This window comes from Gouania willdenowi, chromosome 11, assembly GCF_900634775.1.
Source record: "Gouania willdenowi chromosome 11, fGouWil2.1, whole genome shotgun sequence".
Taxonomy (NCBI): Eukaryota; Metazoa; Chordata; class Actinopteri; order Blenniiformes; family Gobiesocidae; genus Gouania; species Gouania willdenowi.
The window spans coordinates 10,358,205-10,386,175 of record NC_041054.1 but is presented as its reverse complement, the minus strand read 5'-3'; the positions used below and the strand labels follow the sequence as shown (position 1 = coordinate 10,386,175).

General features: G+C 37.2%; 1 protein-coding gene and 1 long non-coding RNA gene across 2 annotated transcripts; one reads left to right on the top strand and one right to left on the bottom strand.

Annotated features, from left to right (window-relative positions):
- Positions 1-17: 17 nt before the first annotated feature.
- grhl2b (grainyhead-like transcription factor 2b) lies at positions 18-23,131 on the bottom strand. The gene is made up of 16 exons (XM_028461067.1): positions 23,112-23,131; positions 19,546-19,735; positions 18,414-18,481; positions 16,623-17,010; positions 15,250-15,308; positions 14,920-15,076; positions 13,433-13,544; positions 10,150-10,244; positions 6,686-6,844; positions 5,566-5,623; positions 5,218-5,357; positions 4,135-4,172; positions 3,904-3,995; positions 1,718-1,803; positions 1,453-1,517; positions 18-829 (listed from the first exon to the last, which is right to left on the bottom strand). The coding sequence occupies exons 1-16, from the start codon at positions 23,129-23,131 to the stop codon at positions 715-717; spliced, it is 1,842 nt and encodes a 613-aa protein (XP_028316868.1). The 3' UTR covers positions 18-714.
- LOC114472027 (uncharacterized) lies at positions 21,331-27,777 on the top strand. Its single transcript, XR_003675058.1, has 3 exons — positions 21,331-21,449; positions 23,051-23,225; positions 25,899-27,777. It is a non-coding gene; the product is annotated as an uncharacterized LOC114472027 (long non-coding RNA).
- The last annotated feature ends 194 nt before the right edge of the window (positions 27,778-27,971 follow it).

Sequence of the window (27,971 nt, the reverse complement as noted above, 5' to 3'; positions counted from 1 at the left end):
CAGTTTTAACAAAAATATCGACTGCTTTATATATTTATTACATTGTCATCTATTTATACATGAACATTTTGGTTTTTTTTCTAATCTCGTGTGTCTACAAGTGAACACTTAAAACTAATATTTGGCCATTATGTCAGCGAATGAAAAATGGCAACATTTGAAAAAAGTCACTGAAATGTGCTACAGGATTTGAAATTCTTTCTTATGGATAAACTGCTGGTGAACAGCAAAAATAACATTACAGTGTTAATAAATAATAATAATAATAATAATAGACACATCTACTGAACACAAAAGGCTGGCATGCAAAGGAGCTGCTACGTTACTTGGGATCAACTAAATGGAGTTTAGCTACAGTGTGTGTGTGTGTATGGTGTGTGTGCACACCGGACTGAAGTCTGTACAAATAAGGAATAAATGAGTATATGATTTTTTTTTTACAGTTGAAATGTTCAAATTGGGAAATAAAAGTGGTTCTGTGGTCCATGGTTCACTTGGACTTGGTGGAAAGCCGTTCCTTTAGAAAGTCCTTGTGTTACGTCGTTCCCGCCCTCGCACACAGGATGTGTTTCTCCCCAGTGTAACAGTGTAGGGCGGGTTTGGAGTGACAGTGTTGACCTTGGAGCGTGGGGGCGGAGCTCCACCCTATCGCCGTCCCTGATGGCGCCGGTCAGTCCGCATCAGTAATTCTCCTCCTGCATCCTCAGCTCAGCGTCAGATCTCAGTCAGTATGATCTTGTAGGCGTCTGCGTAGCTCTCCATGTGGAGGATGAACGTGTCTTCGTTTGAGTAATGCTCGATGATGTTGTCGTCCATGTTGACGAGGATACTGCAAACACAGAGGCAGAGCAGACGAGTGAAAGGGTCGCTGGTTCAAGTCCCAGTACAGGCCAAAAGAACAGAAGTTGTTCTGGTAGCTGGAAAGGTGCCAGGGTACTTCTCAAGCACTGCCGAGGACCCCAACATGGCTCCCTTCATTGTAAAGCGACTTTGAGTACTCAGAAAAGCGCTATATAAAACTGATGTATAATAGTAATAATAATAATAAAATGTGGCAAACAATAGTAAAAAGGGCAAAGTTAACTTATTTGGATGAAAAGTGGCCAAAAATAAATAAAAGAAAGGACAAAAATTAGATAAAGTGTAAAAAAGAACTTGCAAAAATGGACAGAAAAAAGGGATATTTATTGGCAAAATGAAGCTAAAATCTAAAAAAAAAAAGCATCAGGACTTTTTTGAAAAATGGGGAAAAATGGGACAAAGGAAATAGGTAAAAAGGGGTTAAAATGTTTCCCCCTTACAAGGTTTTCTGGGGAAATAATAATTAAACTTTGGACATAAAAAGCCACATGTTGAGCATCACTGACTTAATAATGGTTTATTTGTGGTTGCCAGGGCTGAATTTGTGTCCCAGTCCACCCCTGGCGTACATCCTGGTGTTTCCTCACTCACCCTTTTTTACTTTTCTTGTACACTTTTGCTATCCTCTCCGTCGGCACACCGTACTTTTCCGTTATCTGAGCGAGTCAAACGAAGCTGATTAGTGAAGCGAAGAAGAAGAAGAAGAAGAAGAAGAAGAAGAAGAAGAAGAAGAAGAAGAAGAAGAAGAAGAAGGAGAAGGAGAAGGAGAAGGAGAAGGAGAAGGAGAAGAAGAAGAAGAAGAAGAAGAAGAAGAAGAAGAAGAAGAAGACTATAACTTTGACATGTAAACACTCACGGCGTCCAGCAGGCCTTTGAGCGTTGGTGATTTCAGCATGAGAGCATCAAACACCTCATCTGTCTCCTTCCTCACGTACAGCAGCACTGCACACAGACACACTTTCATCAAATGAGGAATACAAAACACATGGTATGAAAAATACAACATTTTTATCAGATAAAGACATAGTGTAAGCCTCATAGATCAATAAATCCATAATCATTTGCATGAAGAAAAGATGTAAAAGGTTGAAAGTTTGTTTTTTAACTTATTGACAATATTGGATAAACCTCCAGCATTGCATTGTGGGATGTGGAGTCCTGTAGATGGATACATAAAAGTGTTTTTCCACTATTCTTACCATGATTTATTGTGTTTTCCCCCCCAAAAAAGCACCAGAGTAACTTCCCAACACATTTGTTGAGTTTTCATGAACTAATCACGGTAAGAATGAAGTAAAAACACTTCTATGCATCCCTTTCCAGGACTCCACATCCCACAATGCAATGTGCAAAACTTTTCCAACAACATCAATAAACCAAGTGTTTACAGTGGAGAGAAAGCGGCAATTTCAACCTTTCGATTTGATCTTACTGTAAGTTTTTCAACAACTGTAAAGCTTAAAACATCGAGTTATAAGGTCACTCTTTGTGAGGAATGCATGGAGCATAAACTATGGATAGCCGTCATTTTGGACAGGATATGACACACTTTCATTGATCAGCCTGGCCCGTCGCTTTAAAGAAACAGTGCATTGTGGGAGGTAGAGTCCTGTTTACATTGTGGGAAATGTAGTTTTTCTGTTAGCTTTCGACAGCAGCCGTGTGTGAACTCTCCCTCAGTGATAAAGTGTAGCATCCAGGTTGTATGTGAGGAGAGGATTAAATATCACTTTTTTCATGGAGGCCTGCCTGCATCCACTCAGCATGCAGAGTTAGCCTAACGGACAGAGCTGTTGTTAGCAGCAGAAACGAGCCTCAGCTGTGTTGTTGTTAGGTGCTGGAAGTGCACAAATATGGTTAGCAACTGCGATGTAAGCTGCGTGAAAGGACATCTGTTCATGGACGGGATCAGCACCTGATGAACAGGTGAGTTCTCCTTAATTTAGCCACAAGAAAATAAAAGGGAATGATCTGGTGGGGGTGCGGTTAGTGCCATGACAACCGCCCCCATAGTATTCACTGTAAGTAGAAATGTAGTAGTGCTCTGAACAAGTACGTTTACAAGCTGCATTGTGAAGGAATTTTGTCGGGACAGCATCTGATTTCAGACGTAACTTTGGCTTCGTGCCCATTAGCTTAGCCCAGTAGCTTTGCCCATTAGCTTAACACATTAGCTTTGCCCATTAGCTTTTCCCATTAGGATAGCCCATTAGCTTAGCACTCAGATTCCTCTCATATCAGCTTGGCTTGAAGCGGTCCTCACATACCGCTGAATTTTGTCCGAACAGAAACGTTTTAAGTGTGTTATTTTGTACCGATATTACGGAGCCAACGTCTAAATAACTCTGACGTAGCGATGTTATTTGGCTTAGAGACGCAAAGGAAATGTTTCTGTGGGGGTCTCTCTTGTTGTTATAGCAACCATTGGCTTTACACTCCACCATTGTTCAGAAACTGTAAACTAACGGAACACGGTTGCCTAGTAACAGAAATCAACTTAAGTGCGTCATATCCTGACCAAAATGGCATCTCTCCATGGTTTATGCACGAAGGTATAAAAACATTCTAAAAAGTTATTTTAATGTGTTTTTTTGGAGTGTGTGTGTTTTTTTTAAGGGTGCAAATAATGAATATGTTGGTATTATATTAAACACATTTTTTTTTATATACCGGTACATTTCCATTACTGGCACCCTTTAACAGAATTTGCGACATAAATGCCTGCACATGTGAGAGGCTGAGACTTGTGCGTGTCTCTACATGTCTGGGCCGACCATGGCTCAGTGGTAGAGTGGGTTGTCCAGTAACAGAAGGGTTGGGGGTTCAAATCCTGCTCTATTGTCCTTGTGTACTTTACCCACATTTCCTTGTATGAGTGAGTATGAATTGTGCATGAATGTTGGTGGTGGTCAGAGGGGCCGTAGGCTACATTGTAGCTTACCACCACCAGTAAGACTGTGTGAGTGACTGGGGTGAATGAATAATGGTTTCTGTCCCCTCGAAGAAGGCTCTATATAAATCCTAGCCATTATTCATGATTACCTCTCTTGTGCGTTTCCTCTTTGACCTGCTTGTGAGGCGACGGACAAAGATCCTCCTCTGCTGGCCTGAACATCCTCTTCACCAGCACGCTCCTGAAAAAACACACACACACACACACACACACACGTGCAGTGTGAGTGAGTGTGTCGTGCTCAAATGGCGCTTAGGTCAGCGTCTGTGTCCGCTCCTATTTGCATACTGTACATGTAAATGGAAAAAACGCACACTCACCCTTCTCTCTCTATGTCCTCTGTGTTGAACGTATAAACCTGGAAAAGGAGGATCCGAGTTACAGCTCAGTCATACTGGTGGAGACAAGCTACATCTGTAGCCACAAGGACATTTTTATTCCCACGTAAGAAGAGACTAAAAAAATTGATTTGTGTAGGGATTCAGGTGTTTTAACCCTCCTATGATCCTTGGGGTCAATTTTACCCTATTCAGTGTTCACCATTTTCTTCATATTTCATGAACTTTTGCATTGAACCAGAAGATGGATACATTTTATGTTAATTGGGGGAAATGGATTGTGTACGTAACCTTGGAAAGTAATCGTTGAGCCATTTATGTACAAACTGACTTGTATTCCCTTTTATTTATTTATTTTTCCTTTCATAAGGACCAATGGATGACCAAATGTATGTTGTTGTTTTGTCTTGTTTACAAATGTTTATATATATATAAAAAAAAAAGAAAATGTCCTCTAGGAAAAGGTTTACCATCAATGAGGTTTTGGAACAGCTCTTTCACAGTGAAAGTGACGTGATGTCTGAAACAGAGGATTGCCTTGAGGAAGACCCTGATTGTGAGGCATTTTCATCTGATGAGAATGAGAGTGTTGACCCTTCCAAAAATGGAAAGATAATATGGTCCCTTTCCCCACTTCAACAGCAGGGTAGACTTAGTGTATGTGCGTTCCAAATTAGAAAAGATTTGGATGAAAGATTTTAAAGATGCGCTAACTCTACAACAGAAAGTTTGACCTGATGGTGGCGCTGCAGGAAATGTCATACTCTTGTGGTCATTAATGCTGTCAGTAAATTTGAGATTTGGACGAAAACTATTCAAGATAAATTAATTGTAATTTAAATGTTAAACCTGATGGTGGTGCTAGAGAACAGGTTAAAGTTTCATTATCAAGGAGTTATTTTTAATGTTTTATGGAGGCAAATATAAATGTGTTATTTGAGGATAGTAAGAGGGTTAAAGCAGTTTTAAAGAAAGTTTCATTTTAAATATGAAACTAAGCTTCAGATTTGTCGAGCTGAATGAAACACAGACTGTTAGTGTGTGCGTAGATCGTAGATGTCCAACCTGTCCGGCTCTTTGCAGGTTTCCAAAGTGAACGTCAGGGATGAAGAGGACGGGCTGAGCTTCCAGGTCTGTCATGGTCTTGAAATACGTGGTGTCGGACTTTTTGGAAATGGATATCACTGCCACTCCTCCATCTTTCCCTGCTCAAAACAACGACACAAAACGTGTATCTAATTCAATCACTTATTTTATTAAAATCACTTCCACACCAATAAATATTTTTCATTTCCACTCAGTGTTATAATCATCTGCAGACGTTAACTTTAAATGAAGAGACATTTCTGTCTTTTCCATTGTCAATTTCTCTTCTACCGCCATCATTCACAACATTTTCCCAGTCGCTCCAACCTTTGGACTTCTTGCGGAACAGTTTTCTCTCCTCGTCTCTGATTTTCCTCTCAGCTCCCTGCAAACAAAGCAGACAAAGAGGCATCAGATTGTCCCGAAAGACAACTATGGAAATGAGCGAGCGTTTTAGGTATCACTGTGCACCAGCCACTAGAGGGAGGACTGAGGTCACGATCTAACTGCAGGCTGTTCCTATAATAGACTCAACCTGAACCTGAAAAGTGATCAGGGATGATAGATTTAGCTAAAATCAGGTTGGAAGAAGAGATATCTTTTTATTCAATGTGACCCTAATTAGGTTTATATTATCATTTATTATCGGGTAATATTTACAAGGCCAATAACAAATAAAAAACTGAAGAGAAAACTCACTGAAATACAACAAACATAAAGAAAATGGCAGCATGCTGCATCACCAAATGAAAGATAGTGGCAAATCAAAAACTGTCTACACCACACGTGGGCAACTGGTGGCCCGGGGGCCCCCGTGCGGTCCCCACTTTAATTTTGTGCGGCGCCCCAAGTAAACGTAGAAAATGACTTAAAAAAAAAAAATCATCCAAAATTACACTACACAACAACAACAAAAACAAACACATGACTCCCAAAACACACAAATAACGACTTCAAAAACAAAGAGAACAACAACAAAAATATACAAAATGACTCTAAAAACACACAAAACAAGAAAAAAAACACAAAATTAAAGAAAAATGTAAATAACCACAGAGAAATTCATGAGACGTCAACAAATACACAAAATGAAAACAAATGTACACAAAAAAGATGAAAAAAAATCACCAAATGACAACAAAAATACAGAAAATTACTCACATAACAACGAGAATAATACACAAAACGATTGAAAATTTTACATAATCACAGAGAAATTTGCGAAACGTCAACAAATACACAAAATGAAAACAAATATACACAAAAATCCCCGAATCGCAACAAAAATACAAAAAATTAGAAGAAAAATATACAAAATGTCTTAAAAAATGTATAAAATGATGAGGGAAAAAAAGATAAAACAACCACAAAATTGTTGGTCGTTTGTTGTCCTGGTTTTAAGGCCAACGGATGTGTGAGTCCATCTTTACGATCAATGAAGGCTCACCTTGTCACAGAACACTTTGATCTGGGAGTAGGCTCTGTGCAGCGGCTTGTTGCTGCGGTTGTTGTAGCTGTACGTGTCGATCTGGATCATCAGAGGAAGACCCTTCACCCCCTTCTGAGAGGAGAAGTCTGTGCTCAGACAGTTGACCGTGATGAAGATCTGTCCGTCAGAAACAAGGACCACAACACCATCAGTAACTCTTTAAACGACACAGTTTTCGAATAGAAAACGAGAGAGAGAGCAGTTTATGAGGATGTTCGTGTACTTTACTTTGAAAATATTTCTACACTTTTGTCTCGAACTTTGTTTCGACTGTTTTCTAACTCAGATTAGGGGATTCTTTTTCTTCCTTCCTGTTTCTGTGCTGTACAAATTAAATTCCTCAGACCTGTGCTTTGCATTCTTTAACACTTCAATGGATGTAGGAGTCCTAACATGTCCAATTCATCTTTGGTGTTTTCTTCTTTTGATGCGAATGTGAGCTACAACAAAAGCCGAGGAGGTTGTTTATTAACTCCAACTATAAAAACTGCACTACGCAAGTCTCATTCCAGCCTCCGTCAGCTCTGTGATGTGTTCAATGTCCTGCTGTACATGAGCATTCCAATAACTAAGATGCTTTTGAATTGGATGTCTAGAACCAGTAGATTTATTGTTCTTTAATTACTTCAGAATATTTTTTTTTAATCTAATGTTGTTTATTATATTCCTATTGATTAGGCCTGGGCAATATATCGAGATCACTATTTGGACAATATAGAAAATTACAATCCTATATCGATATGTTTTTATTTCATAGCCTTTTTTGTATTAAAATACTCATTTTAGGAGTCGCTGCTTTTGCTACTTCTCAGAACAACATGAAAAGCACAGTCAGATGGATTTCTGAGTGCATCGTAACCCAGAGCTACTGCTAAACAAGCCACACTACAGAGCTCACACACACGTGCTGTCCCTTACAAGTGAAAAAGTCGAACGTGGCACATATTGTGCAGCTGTTGGTTAATAAATGTGCCTGTGTGGCATTTTTCATCAGAAAATCTAACTCAGAATTGTCTTTCTGGTCAGACTTTGAGTTAAAAATATCAGGATTGATATTGTATACTGTGATTAGGACCGATGCATCGGTTTTTTTGCGTTTTTACGTGTATTAGCATCGGCTGACGCGGGTTGCTGCATTATTTATAGAGAGCAAAAAATTTTCACTTGTTCTTGTTCTACATCACCTGTTTTTAATAGGTGATCATTTTTTTTAACTTGTGTTCTACCTCACCTTTGTTAATTTCAATAAATGTTCCTTTTTTTAAAAATTGAGACTCGTACCATTTGTTATCATTGTGTAAGTTTTATGATGTAAATTGAGGAAGCAAAAGTAGTATCGGCTCCAAATATCGGCAGTCCGTATCGGTCATCGGCTAAGGCTGATTGAAAAAAAAAAAAAAAAAAATCAGTATCGGCATCGGCCCTAAAAAATCCATATTGGTCTTATCCTATATTGCCTTTTTTGAGAAAAATATTGAGATATGAATTTTGGTCCATATCGCCCAGGCCTACTATTGAGTTGAAAAGGTTATACCCAGAGTTTAAGTCATGGATATTTTGTCTTTTTCCCCATCCCAAAATATTGCATCGTACTGTCCCACCCCTAATTATTAGCTATCCTGGATATTGGTCAGTAATTTAATTCCGTGTAGTCAGAATGAACATTGCAGATATGCTAAATATCAACAAAACCACATCACCTGAGTTTGACGGAGATACTTTACTCGTCAAAAATCCAGTTAAAGATATTGTTGTTTATTTTAGATATACTGTATGAAATTACATTTTGACCAGACTAGACATAGGCTTACACCCTGGACAGGGCACCAGTCCATCGCAGGGCACACAAAAATACACAGACAACCACACACCATGCTCAAAATTGCTGAATTTGCACATTCCCTCTTCAAATCCATTTAAAAAGAGGGAATAGAGTCAAGGAGAAGCAGCGATAAACCTGATCGTTCATAATTTCATTTTTATTTAGTAAAAGAGAGATCACCCCCTCCCTCCAAAAATAAAAATTTTATGAAATGTTTTTTGATATAGTGAAAAATCTTGTTTTTCTTGCTTTTTTATTGTTAAAATATAGAATGGATTAAAGAGTAATTAAACCCTTTCACAACAACTGGTCGTTTTAATTCAGGCCGAAGTTGAAATATAATCAGAATCCGAATGTTTTTGTAAATTATATTCAAAGTCGTACCGTTTCAGTGTCCAAACATACAACGTATGCTAGAAAATCTTCTTGCAATTGCAGGAAAAAAATTCAATAAAAGTACATTGAAATAAATGCTCCGTATTTACAAATATAAAATTATGTTGAAAAAAAAAGAAAAGCATTTATGCTTCTATTGGGTTCATTAATGTGATCTGCATCTGACTCCAGAACCTCACTGCACGTCACTGCTCCTACTATAACAGAAAAAACTAGAACAGCTAAATAAATGTAATATAACTGACTCAACGGCATGTGGCGCTCTTCTATCAAAACCAGATCTTTGTGTTATAGGTGTTAATTCCCTAAGGTGTCGCATCTGTGTTTCTAATGAAACATTTCTGTGTATATTAACATGTTTACTTTATGGTTATAGTGACAAATGACTTACTCATTACAAGAATTCGAAGTTAAAGACTGGGGTTGTCATTATTTGCTTAAATGAAGTCAATATAATACCTTTAATTCATAAGATTTTGCACCTTTTTGGATGAAGAGCATTTATTTTTGCTTTAAAGTCACACAGATTAAAAGAAACCTAACAGAGTGAGTCAATATTAGCCCAGAAACATGCTTTTGGATTTCTTCCATCAACGTCTTTTGTCCTCAGGCGGTGATTGCAATGAAAAGAGCCAGAGAACACACACATACACACACACACACACGTACAGACGCACACACGGAGTCACTGGTGTTCACACAGAAATGAGGGCAAAACAAACAACAGAGGGCGGGGACCGCGACCGGTTAGTGTTGGCCCTTGGGGGCAACACGGAGTTCAAACACTGACGGGGCTCCGATTAAGGAGCGGCCACAAAGGAGTGGGCTTCACAAAGACAAAGAGGGCAAACACAGCTAGAAGTGCACAACGCTTAACAACAGGCCTGGCTGATGGGATGCAAGGTCGGAGGGGGAGAAACTTCCTTTAGCGTGAGCTGATTTAACTTGAAACGAGCTCCGTCACTGAACATAGATGCCAGCATCGCGTTTTAAAAAACCGGTTTGAAAGAAGTGTCAGGCGAGTGCATTTATTTGCCAACAACTGAATCAGCACAAAAAACCAGTCCCGCTGCTTTTTTGTACATTTACGACACACCTCTGTTGGAGTAAATATCAGGAACCAGTTCTATGAGGAAAAAAAAAAACTACACTGACATTCATTTCCCGCACTTAGAAAAACAAAGAGTGTGTAACGTAAACGTACCTTGGCCTCTTCGTTTACGTCCCAGGTGAAGGAGATGGCGTTGTAGGCGATTTCTTCAATGTTGCCGATTGTGTTGAAACTTTCTTTGTAATCCGCTGCAAAGACGAACAAACAAGTTATTTCTGCTAAAAGGATGCGACTAAATTGCTCAGCCATAAACATGAGTGAGGGCTCTTGTTGGCTCAGATAAACATTCAAATGGCACGCTCCAATTTTATTAGATAAAGCCTTATCGGCCTGAGCAAACAGACTCCCAGGCTTCAAAGGCAGCAGATAGAGACACAGGAGGGAAGAATGAGAAGGGAGCAGCAGGGTGAGAGCATCAGCTGCCTGCTTAACGCCTGAATACTGAACACAGAGCGCGACTGGTCGGCTGTCAAAGGGACTATCTGCGTCTGTGAATCTGTGAGATCATCCACATTGGGATTATCTATAAGGCTGAACAATTAACTGCATTTACAATATTATCGCGATATCATAAAATGCAATTTTCTAATCGCAAAGGCTGCAATTTTTGTTTTAAGTTTGTTGGGAGTTTGATTTACCTAAAAAAAACGTCCAATTGGTTAAAGCAGACATTAGTTCTCCTAAGTTTTCCTGCACTTTAGTATGTGTGATGTTACTGACTGGATATTAGTAAGCTTTATTTATTTATATATATATATATATGTTTATTTTATTTAATTATAGACTGTCCTGTTAAGTTCAGAGAGTGTTTAAGAAGTGCAGTCCACGTGTTTCATGAAACGTGAAGTTATTTAGATATGTTGGAGAGGTAAAGCCACAGATTTGTTTGCTTTATTGTTGTAATCTGTGCTTTAAAATTTATATTTTATATTTATTTCAAGTTTAAATAAATCTGAAATTGTTTCGTATGAAACTGATTGATTCATTGCTCGTGTTCGTTGACAAATACATGACAAGTTCTTAAATCGCAATCACAATATTGAGGAAAAAAATCATTCAGCCCTAATTATCTAATAATGAACATCTTTACTGACAACATACAGTAAAAGCCTCATCTACTGTATATAAATCCAGTGAAATTGACTTTTTTTTGTCCACAATGACAGCGTGGTTCGTAAGGGATCTCTTTTGGATACGTTTGATCAAGGTTTGACACCAAATTGGGTCGACCAATGTAAAACATTTTTCCAAAGTTTTGCACTGAACCATTAAGAATATTCATTTATTCATTGTTTGAGAAACTTGGACACACCCGAAGGGCTTTAAGACTGGGACTTTGGACCGGGAGCTTTAGGACCGTTACAATACAACAAGTCTTAACAGTTTGTAAGACTTTCCCCTTTCTACTGTGTATTACAATACTGCTAGCTATACACGTACATTAGCCAAATTATATTCACTTTTCACGTCCAAGCGGTTTGAAATATAAAAATACGAAGTATCTTCTATGTACTGAGTTGCAATGAATGCACTATTCTTCTTCTTCTATTATTATTACATATTTAAAATCATTTTGCAATTATTTCTATTACTATAAACCTCAAATTAGTATAATTTATAAATTTATCTAAACATATTACATTACATTAAGATATGTGAGGGTATACACAAACTGTTTTTATTCATTTATTTTATTTTATTTCTTGCTTGTGTTGTTGTTGTTGTTGACACAATTTTAATTTCATTATTTCTTGAAACAACATGCATTTGATTTTCCGGATTTAAAAAAAACTGAAAGAAAACTGTATCATGTAATTGTGTTTAATGTGAAAAATCAGTTTAATTCATCTGTAAATCAAGGTTTAAACATGAACAGGAAAAGTAAATAAAGCAGAAATCAGATTACAGAGAAAAGATTGTTTCTGGTTTGACTTGATCTAAAACTGTATTCTAGGTTAAAGGCAGATTGCTGCCGTACAAACATTGTGTGTTTGACTTATTGTCTAACTGCTGTTTTGTGGTTGTTTGTGTGAACCTGGGAATGGAGCTGACCATCTAAACTAGGCAAGGATTCAACAGAGCGAGACCAGCCCAGGTAACAGTGTGACGAGCATTCTTCTTCATGTCCCAACAAGCTGTGTACATACACCACTGTGTGTGTGTGTGGATATGTTTGTGTCTCACTCTCATCCAACACCAGTCTCCCACATACCTCTGAATCTCTGCCTGGTTAACAGGCCCAAGCTTGTCAAACACAAACCGTCTACAAACCTTTCTCACACACATTCATTCAAGCAGGTTATTAAAAAAACAAAAGAAGTTACATCACCTCGAAAATCCCTGACAACCAGAATATTGGAGGTGTGATGGCGAGGAAGGGGGGGGGACGCGGGACGCTGTAGAACCAATGTGTAACTATCATGTGTTATCATTAGCCTTTGCTCTGCTTGATCTCTAAAACAATGTTGGCCAGATTATAGGATTTCTTCACCTGCACATTAGTGGTGTGAGGACTGTGTGCAGGACAGGCCAGCCCCGTGTCTTATGATGGATGATGGTGGGCAGACGTTTGGGTGGAGGCTTGTTTGCTCTCCCTTTGGTAACGCTCTGTTTGTATAGATGAGGACATTCCTCTAGGGCTGGGCGATTTTGCCTTAAAGAAAAATTCGATTTTCGATTCAATTTTCAATTATTTATTTTTTTGATGCACTTAAAATGACTGCAGACATCAAATATATTGTCAAAAGTGCAACTTTATTGCTGTGATTGTCCTCAAGAGTTAAAATGCATAGAACAATCCCAAAATAAAAAGTAAATGAGGTTCTGTTATTCAACAATTTCAAGCTTTAACTTTTGCTTAAACTCAGGTTTAAGCAAAAGTGCAACAGCTACTTCACAGTAGCTTCAATTTTCTGATTAAGAAATCAGAAAACTACAAATTTTACAACATATAACATTACAATTAAAAAAAATAAATAAACTCTTCCCTTAGCATCTCAGCATAGTGTGAAAAAAACATTAAACATGCCTGTGGCACACATATAGCCGACTCAAACACACATGTAAACAATGAGGGGGCTGACTCACATCGGAACGCGAAAAAGTCCGAAAAACTGTGGTGGGAAAAAAATAAATAATTAAAAATAAATATATATATATATTTTTTTTTTTTTTTTTAAACTCAAATTTGCAAATAAAAATAGTTTTATCTACAAATTCAATTAATCGATTAAATCAATTTTTTGCCCAGCCCTACATTCCTCCATAAGGAACGACATAAATCCATCAACCAATCATCAGATTCCAGTGTTTTGATTCATTCATTTTAGTTCAGTCCAAAGAGAAGAGAAACGCGGGGCACCGATGGATCTCTTACCGATGTCGAGGACTCGCTGTTTTGCCGTGTGTTGCCGGGAGTGCCAGTACTTCCAGTATTTAAGCTGCTCATCCCGGTTCTTATCCTCACTGAATACCACCATGATCACACTCTGAGGAAGGAAATAGTGCAAACATGTCAACACGGATCTCAACTGTGAGGTTTTTTACTTAACTGACATGGAGTAACACTATAAAATGTGCCACTGCAAAAAAAAGAAAAAGTTACCAAAATTCAAAATAGCAAGCCAACTTGCTCCACTATGTTTTTAAGAACTAAAAAAAATGTAGGTTTTGAGATTAAATTATACTGTTTTTTTTTTCCCCAACTACTTATTTGTTCAGGCAATTCATCAATGTTCATTGTGACTTTATTATTTGAGTTCTAGTAACTAAAAATTACAGGAAGTCAAACTATTTTTGCTTCATAATGATACTTTTCATACGTTTAAGAACTTACGGTTTTGAGTTTTACCAACTAAAAATTACAAAATAAAAGAATTGTGCCGATATACTTTTTATTGTTGAGATCATGTATATTTCATATTTTTTATTTGTTAATAAACCCAACATTTTAAGTAGCCACAATTGTCTCTACTAATGTCCTGTTGTATGCACAAGAAACACAAGCAAGTTAGTCCAAACTGTGTAAATGCAGCATGGAACTTAAATCGTCACATAATCTGATGAATTATGAAACAGATGTGATTGTAAATGCAGAATAGCGCTGGTTTGAACGACACTAAGAATGAACGCACATCTAGAATGTCTTACGCGTGTGAACAGCTTGTACCCATAAGTCTTCTGTACCTGTAAAAAAGGTTCACCCCTGGACAGATGAGGCCAATGCTCAGACTACTACACTGCTACAATCTATTCATACTTCTCTGATCTTCTCAATAAATCACTTTTATCTATAAAAGCTCAATGCATTTGAAAACAGAGCAATAAGAGAGCGCAAACCTCCACCAAGCGCCAAATCATCCTCTTTGCCAGATGTTGGCAGTTATCTGGATCAATGATCCTGATCATGATACAACGATCATTCACATTTTAAAGGCTTTGAAGACAGTTTTATCCCCATTAATAATAATACAGTAGGTCCAATTGCATGGGAACTCCATTTGGTTTTTTTTTTTAAATCGCAATGAAATGGATCTGGATTAAACTCGTTGGCGTAATTGAGGAACAAACCCAACGTAACTGATTCAAATTTCATAAACATTACGAACTAAATTACGAAGCCAGATAGGAATTTTTAAAATTTGCCAATGAGAAGTAGGAATTTTTCGATTTCTCAAACAGATCCAGAATCAGTATATTGATCCCATTCCCCTCCACAAATGTGATGGAATATTTTTCATACATTCCAACATTGTAAAGCTGTTCAGTAAATAAAGGTAATGTGCAAAAAACCAAACAAAGGAACATAAAAACTCTGACCTTAGCACCAGAATAATGCTAAAGCACCCAATACGTGCGGCTCACCCTGACTTTACTGATAGGGTGTCGGAGGCGTTTGTTGGCGCTGAGCTCGTTGAGCGTGACGGCGTAGAACTGGCCTTTGTTCAGGTAGGTCATGGGTCCCTCGCCCTGCTTCTGGCGCAACGAGCGGGTGGCATCCAGCGTGTACTGGAAACTATCACTACACACACACACACACACACACACACACACACACAAAAACAGTGTGTATCATATGATGTGATATGACTGGGATAAACCAATCACACTTTACATTTCCCTTCCCATAGGACTCCGTCAAGCATCCAAATATACAGAAAGAAGCGCCGTAATGAAGCACTTTGAGGGACTTACACTGTCTCCTGGTGAAATAAGAACTCGTCTGTTGGCAAAGAGGAAGGTGAGTGGTACTTCTGTTAAAAAAGCAAAATAACAAACGTGGAGAAAGAAAGAGAGGAAGTCAGAGAACAATACTCATCATGTGATTTTGATTAAAAACACAGCGGTCGGAAATGCATCATAATATCAATATGAGAGGAGAAAGTGTGTTTTCTTTCTGTTCAACGTTTGCACAGGATTTTAAAAACAGGTTATGTGTGCAAAGCAAAAAGCTTGAAAAAAAAAAACAACTTGTATTTCAGGTCCAAGTGCAAGTCTGACAGCAAGGCAATGTTGTTACATTTAGCAGGAGATCGCGGGTGTTGAACCACTGCTGTGAAGCGAACACCTGATTTACTGTGCACCTTTATTTCAAGCTAACAGAAAATAATATATTATCATATTAATGTATAATAATGTCATACTCATGTATTTGGATAAATGTTAATTTTGTGTCATAGTTTTTTGTCAACTACGTTCTTTTAAGTGACAATAACAAAAAAAATACATGGGAAGGAAAACTGTATCAAATATATTGATATTTTTGTTAACTAATAAAAACAAATGGGATGAAATACCATCAGATCTAAGTTTTTTTTTCCCATATCAGGTTGATAAATGGTAACTGAATCTTAAAAAAAAAAAAAATGCTTGACCTCTTATGCTTTATAGTTTATTCTAAAACACATATGTCAAACTCAAGGCCTGGGGGCCAAATCTGGCCCGTCAGAGCATCCAATTCGGCCCGCTGGAGAAACTGAACATGAATCATTGAGGTAAACTAGCAAATAATTGAGTTGTAAATTGTTGTTGAAAGAAATCAAAATTTTTCTCAAATTTAAAATCTCCCCAAATTAAAAACAAATGGTCAAAAAATAAATAAATAAATAAAAACACATTTAAAAATCTGTCACTAATTGCTTTGAAATTCTTGATGTCCTCCATATTTTATGTCTAATTTATCACTGGAAGTGCAAACTTGGGCACATTAATGTTGAAATTGTTAGTTTTCCCGCCTAAAACCTGTGGCCCACTTGTGATCGAACTCGTCCGTATTTGGCCCTTGAACTAAATTAGTTTGACACCATTGTTCTAAAATGTTAATGTTATTTAGTCGACTAAAACGAGACTATCACTGAAATAGTCCTAATTGCATTTTAGTCAAAAGACTATGACGGAAACTAAATCAACATTTGCTGATAAAATGAACTCTGATCTGATTTTTAAACTATTGCTATGGTTGGATATTTTCAAATGACCTCATGAATAAATGCAATAATTGGCTCTTGTATTTATTGGACTCCGTGTCGCCAGGAGTTTGATGAATGTATCAAAGTGTATTTTCTCACCCCGTCTCGGTCGTCTTCATACGGACTGTCTGGTGGACTCTGTTGATCCTCCTTCACGTACGAGCTGTGACTGACGGTGGTGACCTCGTACGGACCCTGCTCGTAGATCACCCGCGCTGTCTCCTCCCCCTCCATCCTGTAGTGCAGACCTGTCCCCGTCATGAACACCGGCGTGTAAACCTCTGACTTCACCATGGCCACCGCCTCCCCACCTCCGTCCCCCGACCTGGACGCTGCGCCCGTCGAGCTGCTGAACTGTTCCCGTTTGGCGTCCTGCGGGTGCTCCGTGTTCAAGGACAGGTTGACGGGGACAGACTTTAGGACCTGGACACGGTTGTCCACCAACTCAACCTCATTCTGGCTGTTGGCGTTGTTTTGTAACAGAGGCCTGAATAAAAAACAGAGACATTTGAGCTGTAGCAGAGTATTATCATTAATCCTATTAGGATGGTGTTCTCCCTGTTGCACAGCCTGCTCTATTACCACTTAACTGTTTTTGATGCTACTTTATAGCATCTATGGGATGAAGCATTTTTAAAGGTGAGAAAGAAAACCAGCTTCCTTTAAAGTTGCTCCTGTGGTTTTCAAATTGAAATTAATAAATTCATATTTATGAATACATAATTTGTATTATTATTTAATTGTCTCATTAATTAGTGATGTGACTGTTATGGAATGAGACAACAGAAAAGACAGGATGTCTTTTATAATGGAGATTAATGTGTTATGGCTAATTTTAGTCCGAATATTAGCTTTTGGGATCAATAATAGACCAACGTTTGGGTCACACACACAGGAAGTGCTAAAGGTGAAGAAAACTGAGCAGCATGAAATTTTATAATATGTTATGGTTTCATTTATTCAGACAACTTTTTTTTTCAGGAAATTTACTTTGATCTCTTGACATGTTTCGACTGTCAACTGCCAGTCTTCTTCACGTCAAAGCAATCATCAACGACACAATCATCAAAGCAATCGACAGACTCCACGTCTGATGATTGCTTTGATGTGTCCTTGACTTCTGTGTAATAATTCCCCTAAGTTAATTTGGTCTTCTTTTTGAATAATGTGTTAGAGGTATGTCAAGGACACATGACAGTGATCAGCAGTAATTTGTTTTTTAATGTGTATAACAATGTATGCATTATATATTTAGACAAACTAGTATTTCATTACAAATGTAAATAATTTTAACATATGAACTGTATTTGTCTTTTTTGAATTGTACTGAAATGTAAATTTTACTTTTTATGGACCCCAGGAGGACTAGCAACCACCTCATGGAAGCTAATAGGGATCCAAATAAAGAATAAAGAATAAAGCAGACACCTCTGAAGAAGACTGGCAGTTGACAGCCGAAACATGTCAGGAAATCAACGAAAATTTCTGAAAAAAGTGGTCTGACCAAATGAAACCTTAACGTATTATTCAAAAAGGAATTATTAGCATGAAAAATTATCAGTTTATTATCAGTCTTAATTGTTTTTAAGCCATATTTGAAATCATTGGAGGAGAAATGTTTTTAATTTTTAAAGTTGGACCAAACTCTTTGTTTTTTTTTACCAAGACGTACAACAAATCCAAAACACTAAACAATCCCTCTGTGTGATCACTGCCCCTGAGGCTGCCTCTTCCTCAGATAAAAAGATTAGTTTTTTAACAGGTATCTTTTTGCATGCTCCTGCATGTGATTCTCTGGGTAATCTTTAAGCTCCGACAATTTACAGTTTTTTTCTGTACTTCAATGGCTTTTCATGTGCAGACAATGACATGCAGTATTTGATCACTGACCTCTTCTCCTGTTCCTCTGTGACTTCCACGACTTTGGAAACTGGCAGAAGTCGTTTTTCTTTGGGAACCTGTAGGACGGAGTGTGAGAGGACAGGATGTTGAAAAAAAAAAAGTAAAAGAAATGTTTGCAGGAAATCTTGTCATTGTTTAGGGTTTCAAAATTAACCATGTGACTAAGATTTGAACACTCTGCAGCACCTTCTGGCCCTAAACCACATTAGTAAGTTTAAATTACAGATGTTCGATATTAGCTTTGTTTTTCGTTTTGTTTAGCCAATATACCGATATAGTCCAACAATAAATTTCTGATTTTCAATATCTACCGAAACCAATGAATATACTGTAAAGATACCCCACCACCCCTAATATTAGTTCACATAAATATATCTCTCTATGGAAATAACATGTTAAACCTACTTTTAGTGTGATGCCCCACTGGATGTATTACGCAAATAAACATCATCAATGCAAATTAGTAAGTAAAATAATATAAACAAGAAGACCTAGTCATCAACATCCCCCGCCCGAGTGATTCTCAATATAAATCACAACTTTTTCCTAAATGTCCTGTATCTAAGAAGTTAAATGTATACATAAGAAAATATTATCACATCAGAATATAAAATTACTAACTTAAACGGTTTTCTAAGAAAAGGTGTCTCCTTTGAAGATACCTCGGCACAAGGGCAATAAGTCCAGAAAAAATATTTGCGCACTTTTCATTTTCAAACTCCATCAAGGTATATGATACTTTGAAGCCACACACCAAATTTGGTTATTGTATCTTAAACAATTTCTAAGAAAAGCTGTCCCCATTGAAGATACCTCGAACAGAGTAAAAAAACCAGAACAAGGGCAATAACTGCGGAAAAAATAATTGCGCGCTTCTCATTTTCGAACTCTATCAAGATATTGATATCTTGAAGCTGATTAAATAGAATAAAACTGATTAGAATAAGGAACGGGACAGAAAAGATTCCAGAATGATGATGTTTGCAGTGCCCACTTCAAATAGAAATAATAGTAAACCGTACCCCATCATTGGAACCAGTATCAAGTCATTTGGCCTTTTAACTGAACGCTAATAGAAGTAAACGCTTCTTGCTATAGACAACAAACGTCTTCTCTGCACCTTGTAGTAGTCGTAGAGCAGACCCAAAGCGTTGGCGCTGTCCTCATCGCCGTTGATGCTCATCATGGCTTTGGTAGCAGCCGTCAGTGGGTTCTCCAGGTACGACCGCCACGCCTCATCCTCGCTGGTGTACGAGCGTCGCACGGTGGGGAAAGAGCCCTCATTGGGGACGACTACCACCAGACGCTTACTGACAGACGAAAGAAAGAAAAACAGAGTCACTGTGATGAGACAAAGTGGGTTTACTTTGAAATAATTGACTGTTTTCAATATTTGATGACTACATCTTCATCATTTAATAATTCTTTTCCTTTATATTTTAAAGTTTTGTTGGTGTTCAACACTTTGCGACAATATTTTAAAAATCACGTTAAATTACATGTAAAGATATGACTAAGGCTGGGCGATATGGACCAAAACACATCTCTATATTTTCTACTTAAAATGGCGATATCAGATATAAATCTTGATGATTTTAATTCAAATGAAGTCTGACCAGAAAGTCAATTTGGGGTTAAATGTGCTGATGCAAAATGCCTCGCAGGCATATTTATTAACAGTTACACAAAATGTGCCACAGGACAGCACGTGTGAGTGAGCTGTTAAGGGGAAGGTCTGGGTTAGTAATCTATCGAACTGTGCTTTTAATGCTGTTCTGAGAAGTGGTGAAAGCAGCAACTCTTAAAACAAGTGCTTTAAAACAAAATAAGCTATTAATATATATATATATATATATATATATTATATATATATATATATATATATATATATATATCGATATAGGCGATATATCTTTAAAATTCGATATATCCCCCAGCCCTAGACATGATTAAATATTTCTATTGTAAAGGACTATTGCTGATCATTCCAATGTTTTATCAACAACGATAATCTCAGTTTCCATACGCAATGTCTCTTTATTATTAATTACGCTTTTTAGTTTTACATTTTCTGCCAGCCTAAAGCTTATTGTGCTCTGTTTATTTATTATAGTGTTTTCTAAAAGGCTTTTCAGAGAGAATCAAGAGATTACCTGATAATCTACAGCTCCTTTCACGCCTGAGTATTTTCCAGGGTGTTTGACTCTCCCCTCTTTAGGCCCACTTAAGTCGAGATCACAGAGCTGCTAAATACACACGGCGTTGCCACAACATCTCTTTGAGCTCAGCCAATCACAAAGCGAGCCCTCAGTGTGTCAATGTGCACTAATGCCGCACGGTAAAATGATATCGGTGTGAAGTTGTCAGCGATAACGCTCGTTCTGCGTCTACGTTTCAGCCTAGAACACGTGCTGTGAGCGAAGTCACTTGATATCAAAGGGAAATATAACTCTTTATCAGGCAAAGGGGCTGTTGGTTAAATACTTGCTGCTTAATTGAGTGATGACATTTTTTTTAAAAAGAATGGAAATTCTGTCAAACGTTCAGCAGAGATACATGAAACACAACAAATGGAGGCCAAATTTAACTGAATATAACTTGTTAAAAACATTCCTCACGCTTTCATGTTTAAAGTCCAACCATGAACCACTGTAATAACAGGAAATATGGAGTAATAGGTGAGAAAGGACACATTAATCATCCCGCCCAACAGCTGGACTGCATTTCCTGTCATTTATTTATTGTTTTTTTAAGCTAATAAACTGTACGTCTTCATCAGATTAAAGAACAGAAGCTGATCATTTTGTCTATTGTAACAATATAAGTGACGTAGGTATCAAACTGGAAAAACAAGATGTCTGGATGATGTTTACGATGCTAACGTCTCCTACTCAGGTGAGATGAACAGAAATATTGACACCATGTCAATAAATAGAGGCATTACACCTGCTGGTGCTGCTGATGCAGGACGATGAGTCAGACATCGTGGAGTGCCATTGCAACCTGACTACATTTTAAAAACTGGTATTTGACTATTTTTTCCTCAATAATGATAAATACAACTGTTTTGTGAAAACACGTGTATATAAAAGAGTTTTATTATATCTGCTGAAAACAGTATTAGGGCTTTTATAACATTTTATTTCAGGTAAATACTGAAAAAAAAAAAGAAACAGCTTTTACAGCTAAAACAAGGCAGCACATGTCTCATGTTGACATTATGATAACTAATATTCAACGACTGTAATAAACATCCTGCATAAATACAGACAATCACTGAATAATTGTAACGGTTTTACACTTGAATGCACTCATCTGTTATTAGCACACGTATTACAACGTTTCCTTTATGCTAGTTAAATTACACCTGTAAAACTTGTTTCCTCTTTTGACTGCTAACCTGTTGTGGTTTAATCGTCGGTAGTCAATAATTTAGGTTTATTGTGAAATGTAAACAAATACACGGGAGTAAAAGATGACGCATGCAGACAGATTTGGCCCATTAATAGTCCAGTTTGTCCATTAAGGTGTCAATCAAAAAACAAACAAAAAAGATTGTTGATAAGCTGACACTCAATGTCTTTGTCCCATATGTATTCTATATTTTCACTATAATTCCAAACATCCCATTGTACAGTATTAATAAATAATTCCAGATATTTTTATACAATTGTAGCAAATACCTTTTTTTTTGTTAATCACAATTATTTAATATAATAATAAAGAATGTAATAAACACACACACAATTTAAACTTAAGAAGACTTAATAAAATGTTTTCAGGGATTGTGTAGGTAAGAGTTAAAGGGCTGTTAATTGCATAAAGAGATAAAAACTAAAAAATAAAATAAATTAAAAAAATAGAATAAAATATCAAAGTATGTTTGATGGTGTTTCTTATGTTGATTAGCACCGAAACACAATTTTTTTATTATTTATTTTTGGAGCAGTTTGTATTCGACCCTTATTCAATATTTAAACTGTAGTCTTGTGTTAATCTAATCATTTTCTTTTGTGTCTCTTTTTTTATTTTTCACTTTGTTGTCATTTCTATTTGCAACCACTGTAATAAAAATCATTTCCCCACTGGGATTTTGAAGTATTTCTGATTCTGATTACATGAGTTTGGCATTAAAATCATTTTGAAAAATTAAATAAAACATTTTAAAAAAAAATGTCATTAATGTATAAGAAAATAACATTGTTAAAAATGTTTAATGTATGCAGTTTGAAAACAAGTGATGTGTGGTGTTCACAAATAGGTTTAAAAAAAAAAACAAAAAAAACAATTGCATAACGATGAACAAATAATAACAGTATGGCTTAAATGAGATTCTGGTGTTACAACACACACACACACACACACACACACACGGGCGCGCGAATGTGTGTGTGTAACTGTAATGTGTTGGTAGATAAATAGATAAATTGAATAAACTAGTCCTGCCCTTTGGAGGATTTTCCATCACTCCAAAAAACATGGCGAGTCCATCTGAGCTGAAATCCCAGTGTCCATCCTCTGGTGTGATGGGGACCAGTAAACAAGTAGACCAGTAAACCCAGTGTGATGGTATCCAAACGCCGTCAGTGTGTGTCATCTCCTGATAAAGCAGCTTTGTTTCACAGACCCTGGAAAGCCTGAGAGCCATCACCACCATGGGATCCCCTCCCGGATTCGAACCCTTACCTGTCTGTCTCCTGTGACATGGTTTCGCTTCCTCCGCGGGTCTTCCTGGTGAAACTGGACTTTCAGGTCGGAACAGGTGACAGACTGAGCCAGTTGCCAGAAGTTGGTCTACAGGTAAGTCGACTTTTTTTTCTTCTTTCTCCTCTTCACCTTCCTCCTCCTCCTCCTCCTCCTCCTCTTCCTCCTCCCACCAGGTAAAAAGGCCGCTTTTGTTCCCGCCGGCCGCGCGCACCGCTCGCTCTGTCTTCACTTTACAAGCAGACGGAAACAAACACAAAACACATCCCGACGCATTCTTTTGTTGCCCGTGTTTGCTTTGGTTGACTTTTAACGGCGGCAGGTCAACTTTTTAGCAGAAATTCTTTCACTCAGCGGGGAATTGAAGGTGAGGGCAAGCCTGCGTCGCTGATTGGCTACTACAGAGCAGATCCGGGCTCTGATTGGCTGCTGGTTAGGGTGTAGACCCGCCTTAACCTGCGAGTGAAGAGGCAAGTGACGAGATTGAGTTTGAAAGAAAAAAAAAAAAAAAAAAGAAGAGAAAAAAAATTGTGATATTTAGATTTTAGAATTTATGGAAGCCCGTTTCCGCCAAAAAAAATAAATCAATAAAATAAAAAATCATTAAGGAAAGTCATAATTATGAGATAAAAAGTCATAATTATGAGATAGAAAGTCAACTCATAACTATGACTTTCTTCCTCATAATTATGACATTCCTTGGTGATTTTTTTTTTTAGATTAGAATACTGAATATATGTGTTATATATTTATTTATTATACTTTTATTATACTTCTTATATTTATGTTATGTATTTATATATACATTGCATACTAAAACAGTGTTTCCCAAATTTTATTGCCCAAAGTTCCCCTTAGCCTTTATTTCTTATCGCACGTACCCCTCATGTTATATATTATTTATTTGTGTTTGCAGGCTCTTTCCTGTGTCTTGTCCAACCTTAACCATGAATTTAGGTTATTTCATTTATTTATCTATTTCTGATGTTTCGCTCGTTTTAGAATTTGAACTTCACCTTTTGGTGTATTTTCAAGAGTTGTGTCATACATTATTATCGATGGATGAGAAAAAAGTCTGTGTGCATGTAAAAAAAAAAAAAAAAAAAAAATCTGTAATATTAAAAAAAAAGTACACATACCACAGTTTGGGAACCACTGTACTAACGTACAACAAATCTGGCATACTCCTCTGTAGCAAGTTTGATTCATTAATAAGTACTTACAAGTATTTAAATAGCATAAATCTAGTTCAAATAAAATGCAGTATAAAAATATCTGCTTTGATCAAAAATTTGGAGTGTAAGCCTTGACATTGATGCATCTGATACAAAAATAAATCTGAATTAAAGAGTCTAAGTCTAATAAATCAAAAGTACATGTATACATAAAAAAAAGTATATTTAAAAGTGTTTCACATATGTATTCACACAATAATTCACATTATCTGTGAGATGCAAGACAAAGCCTTCATTGATGATCGCTCAGCGTCAAACTCAAGGCCCGGGGGCCAAATTTGGCCCTTTAGAGCATCCAATTCGGCCCGCAGGAGAACGTATGACAGAGAAAACATGAACCATTGTGTAAATTAACAAGTAATTCAGTTGTAGATATAGCTCAGGCCCTCCAAATGCACAAATTCAATGAAATTCCACAATAGGGGTGGGACGATACACGTAGTTTACGATATCAGAGACGACAATGGGTTTTCGATAACATCTTGATAAAAAACACCCAAAAAAGAGATTTATTTGACTTCAACTCTGGATATACTTACAAACAAGGGCAAAATAATGTTGAAATCACTCATTTGATTTTCACACCTAAAACATGCCCATTTAAAATTAAACTGCTCCGTATTTGGCCCCGATTTATAATGAGTTTGACACCCGTACCTTAGATGTTTAATAGAAGGTGAATGAATTGTTCCAAATGTCAGATTCCCATCACAATGATCCCACAGTGCATGTGTTCAGCAGGTGAGTGAAACCAGAATCAGAATCAGAATTCCTTTATTAATCCCAGGGGGAAATTGCTTTTGTTACAGCCACAGAAAAAAAAATCACAAATAAAAGAATAAAAAAAACGTTAACAAAGACAAAAGAAACAATAAACAATAAATAAGTGTATAATTAAGTAAAAGACTGTTAAAAATAGGGCTTAGATACATTACAGTAGTAGAAAAAAGTAGGATAGTTATAACTAATGATAATAATACAAATATATAACAATATGATACAGCTATTTACAGAAATAATACAAATATACAAAAATGTTTAGATATTTACAACAATCAAGCTGTGAGGTTACAGTGATGCATTGTACAGTTTGATGGCCACAGGCAGGAATGATTTCCTGTGGCGTTCTGTGGAGCACCGTGGTTGGATCAGCCTGGTGCTGAAGGGGCTTCTGTGACTGACCAGCACATCATGGAGCGGGTGGGACTCATTGACCAAGATACAGTAGCTTCCATGAAAATCAGCGCTATTGCCTTCATGAGATAGTTTGATAATCAATCCAAACGTTAGATGACAATGATGAGACAGATTCACTGGATTTAAGAAAACAATAAAACATATATATATTTGGAAGTCTTGCGATTAAAACAACCTGACTGGCCTGGTATGGAAGTGGATTTTCTGTTGAACACGTGGTTGAAATACTTGGCTTCCAATTGCCCATCCACTAAGTGTTTTTTTTTTTTGTTGTTGTTGTTTCTTTGACCGGTTTCACCCCTCGTGTGTTACACTGGCTCATCTGTGTGTGTTTCAGGTAATCTCAGAGAAGACTGAAGGCAGGGGGACGAGCCCCGTCATTAGAGACACAATGCCATTGTCCCACTAATGAAGCTATTGTGTGAGGGGATCTCTGTGTTTGCGATCACTCTGCCAAAGCAAACGAAGCCTGTGTGTGTGTGTGTGTGTGTCCTCAGACAATAACAGGTCCTCCTCTTACATTAGCCACTAGCCACGAGAATGTGAGGCCACACCGACCCTTGAGCACATCACTATTATCCATGATTCTTCTGCGTTTCCTTGTCCATGGTGAAATTGCAGGTTTTTAGTTTAGCCTAGCATAGCTATGTGTGTTTTGGACACACGCGCACGGGAATGTGTGACGCCTCCAAACCAAAGTCACCAGTGTTGCCTTCAGGTTGTCGCATTTATGTGACATTACGTTAACTTTAGCAATGTTAGCAATAGTAGCTTCCAGTGGGAAGGCTTGGCGACATTGACAGACAGCAGCATTACGTAATGCACAATTGGGATTGATTTGAAAGCAATTCAAATGTTTTTTTTTTTTGTTTTTGTTTGTATGCTTGTTCATGTTACACAACAAATTTGACTTTTATTAGTTTAGAGCAGTGTTTCCAATCCAAGTAGCCCCTTTGTCCTACTCCAACTACAACATTCTGCTCAGAATACTATGAATAAACAACTATATAGCATAATAGTGGAATTAATGAGTGATAACACACATTTTAAAGAATCTCATTTTGTAAATAAGTGGAATGAAACAGTATTTAATGTCACCTGAATGGATTTATTTCTGTAGTTTTAATCATGTCCGGTCCTCTCCCGCTCGGTGTGGGACCAAAACTGATGTACTAAACCCCCATTGGGGTTTTATTTGTGTTTATTTTTAGTTAAAAATGTCAATCATAAATGAAAAATGATGATGGAAATGAACATGAACTGAAAATGCAAGAGTTAGTAATAAAATGAGAAATAAAGAGGAAGGGGGTACGTGAGCCATAAATGTGACATTTATTGCACTTCAGACTGCAGTCGCATTGCAAAATATCAGATAGAAATCAAATATTGGAGCCTGGGACCGATTTGAAAAAAATGAATTTGTGCTGTTCAGTCTTTAAATTGGAAAACAGGTTGCAAAAAACATCAGATTTGGGCCACATTTGCCTGCAGTCTAATGTTTTGAGTTTATATAACCGAGTGGTGGCCTGTACTGTAGTCATTATGTTTTTTACAATAGATATAGAGCCTGATATTTACGTCTCTAATGAATAAATCCATCAATGAAAATGGAAGGAAACTGATTTTTTTTTTTTTTTTTAAATCTCTGATGTAAAGGCATTTTTTTTTTTTATTACACCAAGTGTTAACATGACACCATACAACACATTACATGTTATTCCAATAATACAAAAACTCACAGTGATTGACTTTTACCTCATGATTTCCACATTCATAAATAATTTAAGCACCTTCTTTGTCTCGTCATTTTTTGGTAGAATGATTATATTGGTTTTATTCCAGTCGTTTACATGTAATAAGCTCCAGCAGAACAGGATTAGCAGGTACAGATAGATGATGAAATATGTTTATATGCATAGTGTCCACAAAATGGCCCTGACGCACAAACACAATACCAGAGCTGTTTGCAAAACACGGTGTTTTACAGTTTTACCCACACATGCTGCATTTCTGCTCCTAAAACCACATGTGTAACACCCAAACAGCAAAGAGGAAGTGCACACATTATGGTTCTACGTCCAAACTGGTTTCATGTCACACTAAAGTGTTTGCATAACAATATGAGGGACCTTTGCTTATAAATGCCTGAGGGCACTCTTGTATGGAAATCTAAAAATTACATTTCAGCTTCAGTTCAACCGTCTGCAGAGTTGTGTGTGTGTGTGTGTGTGTGTGTGTGTGTGTGTGTGTGTTGTGAACGATCACTGCCATCCTCCCTTGGCCAATTTGCTTTATAGAGCACCTGGGCCTCTGCTGAGCTCTCTCTGTGTGGTTAAATGACTGCAAGATAAATACAGGTGGGGTCCTTTTCTGTTGATAAAAACACACACACACACACACACACACACAC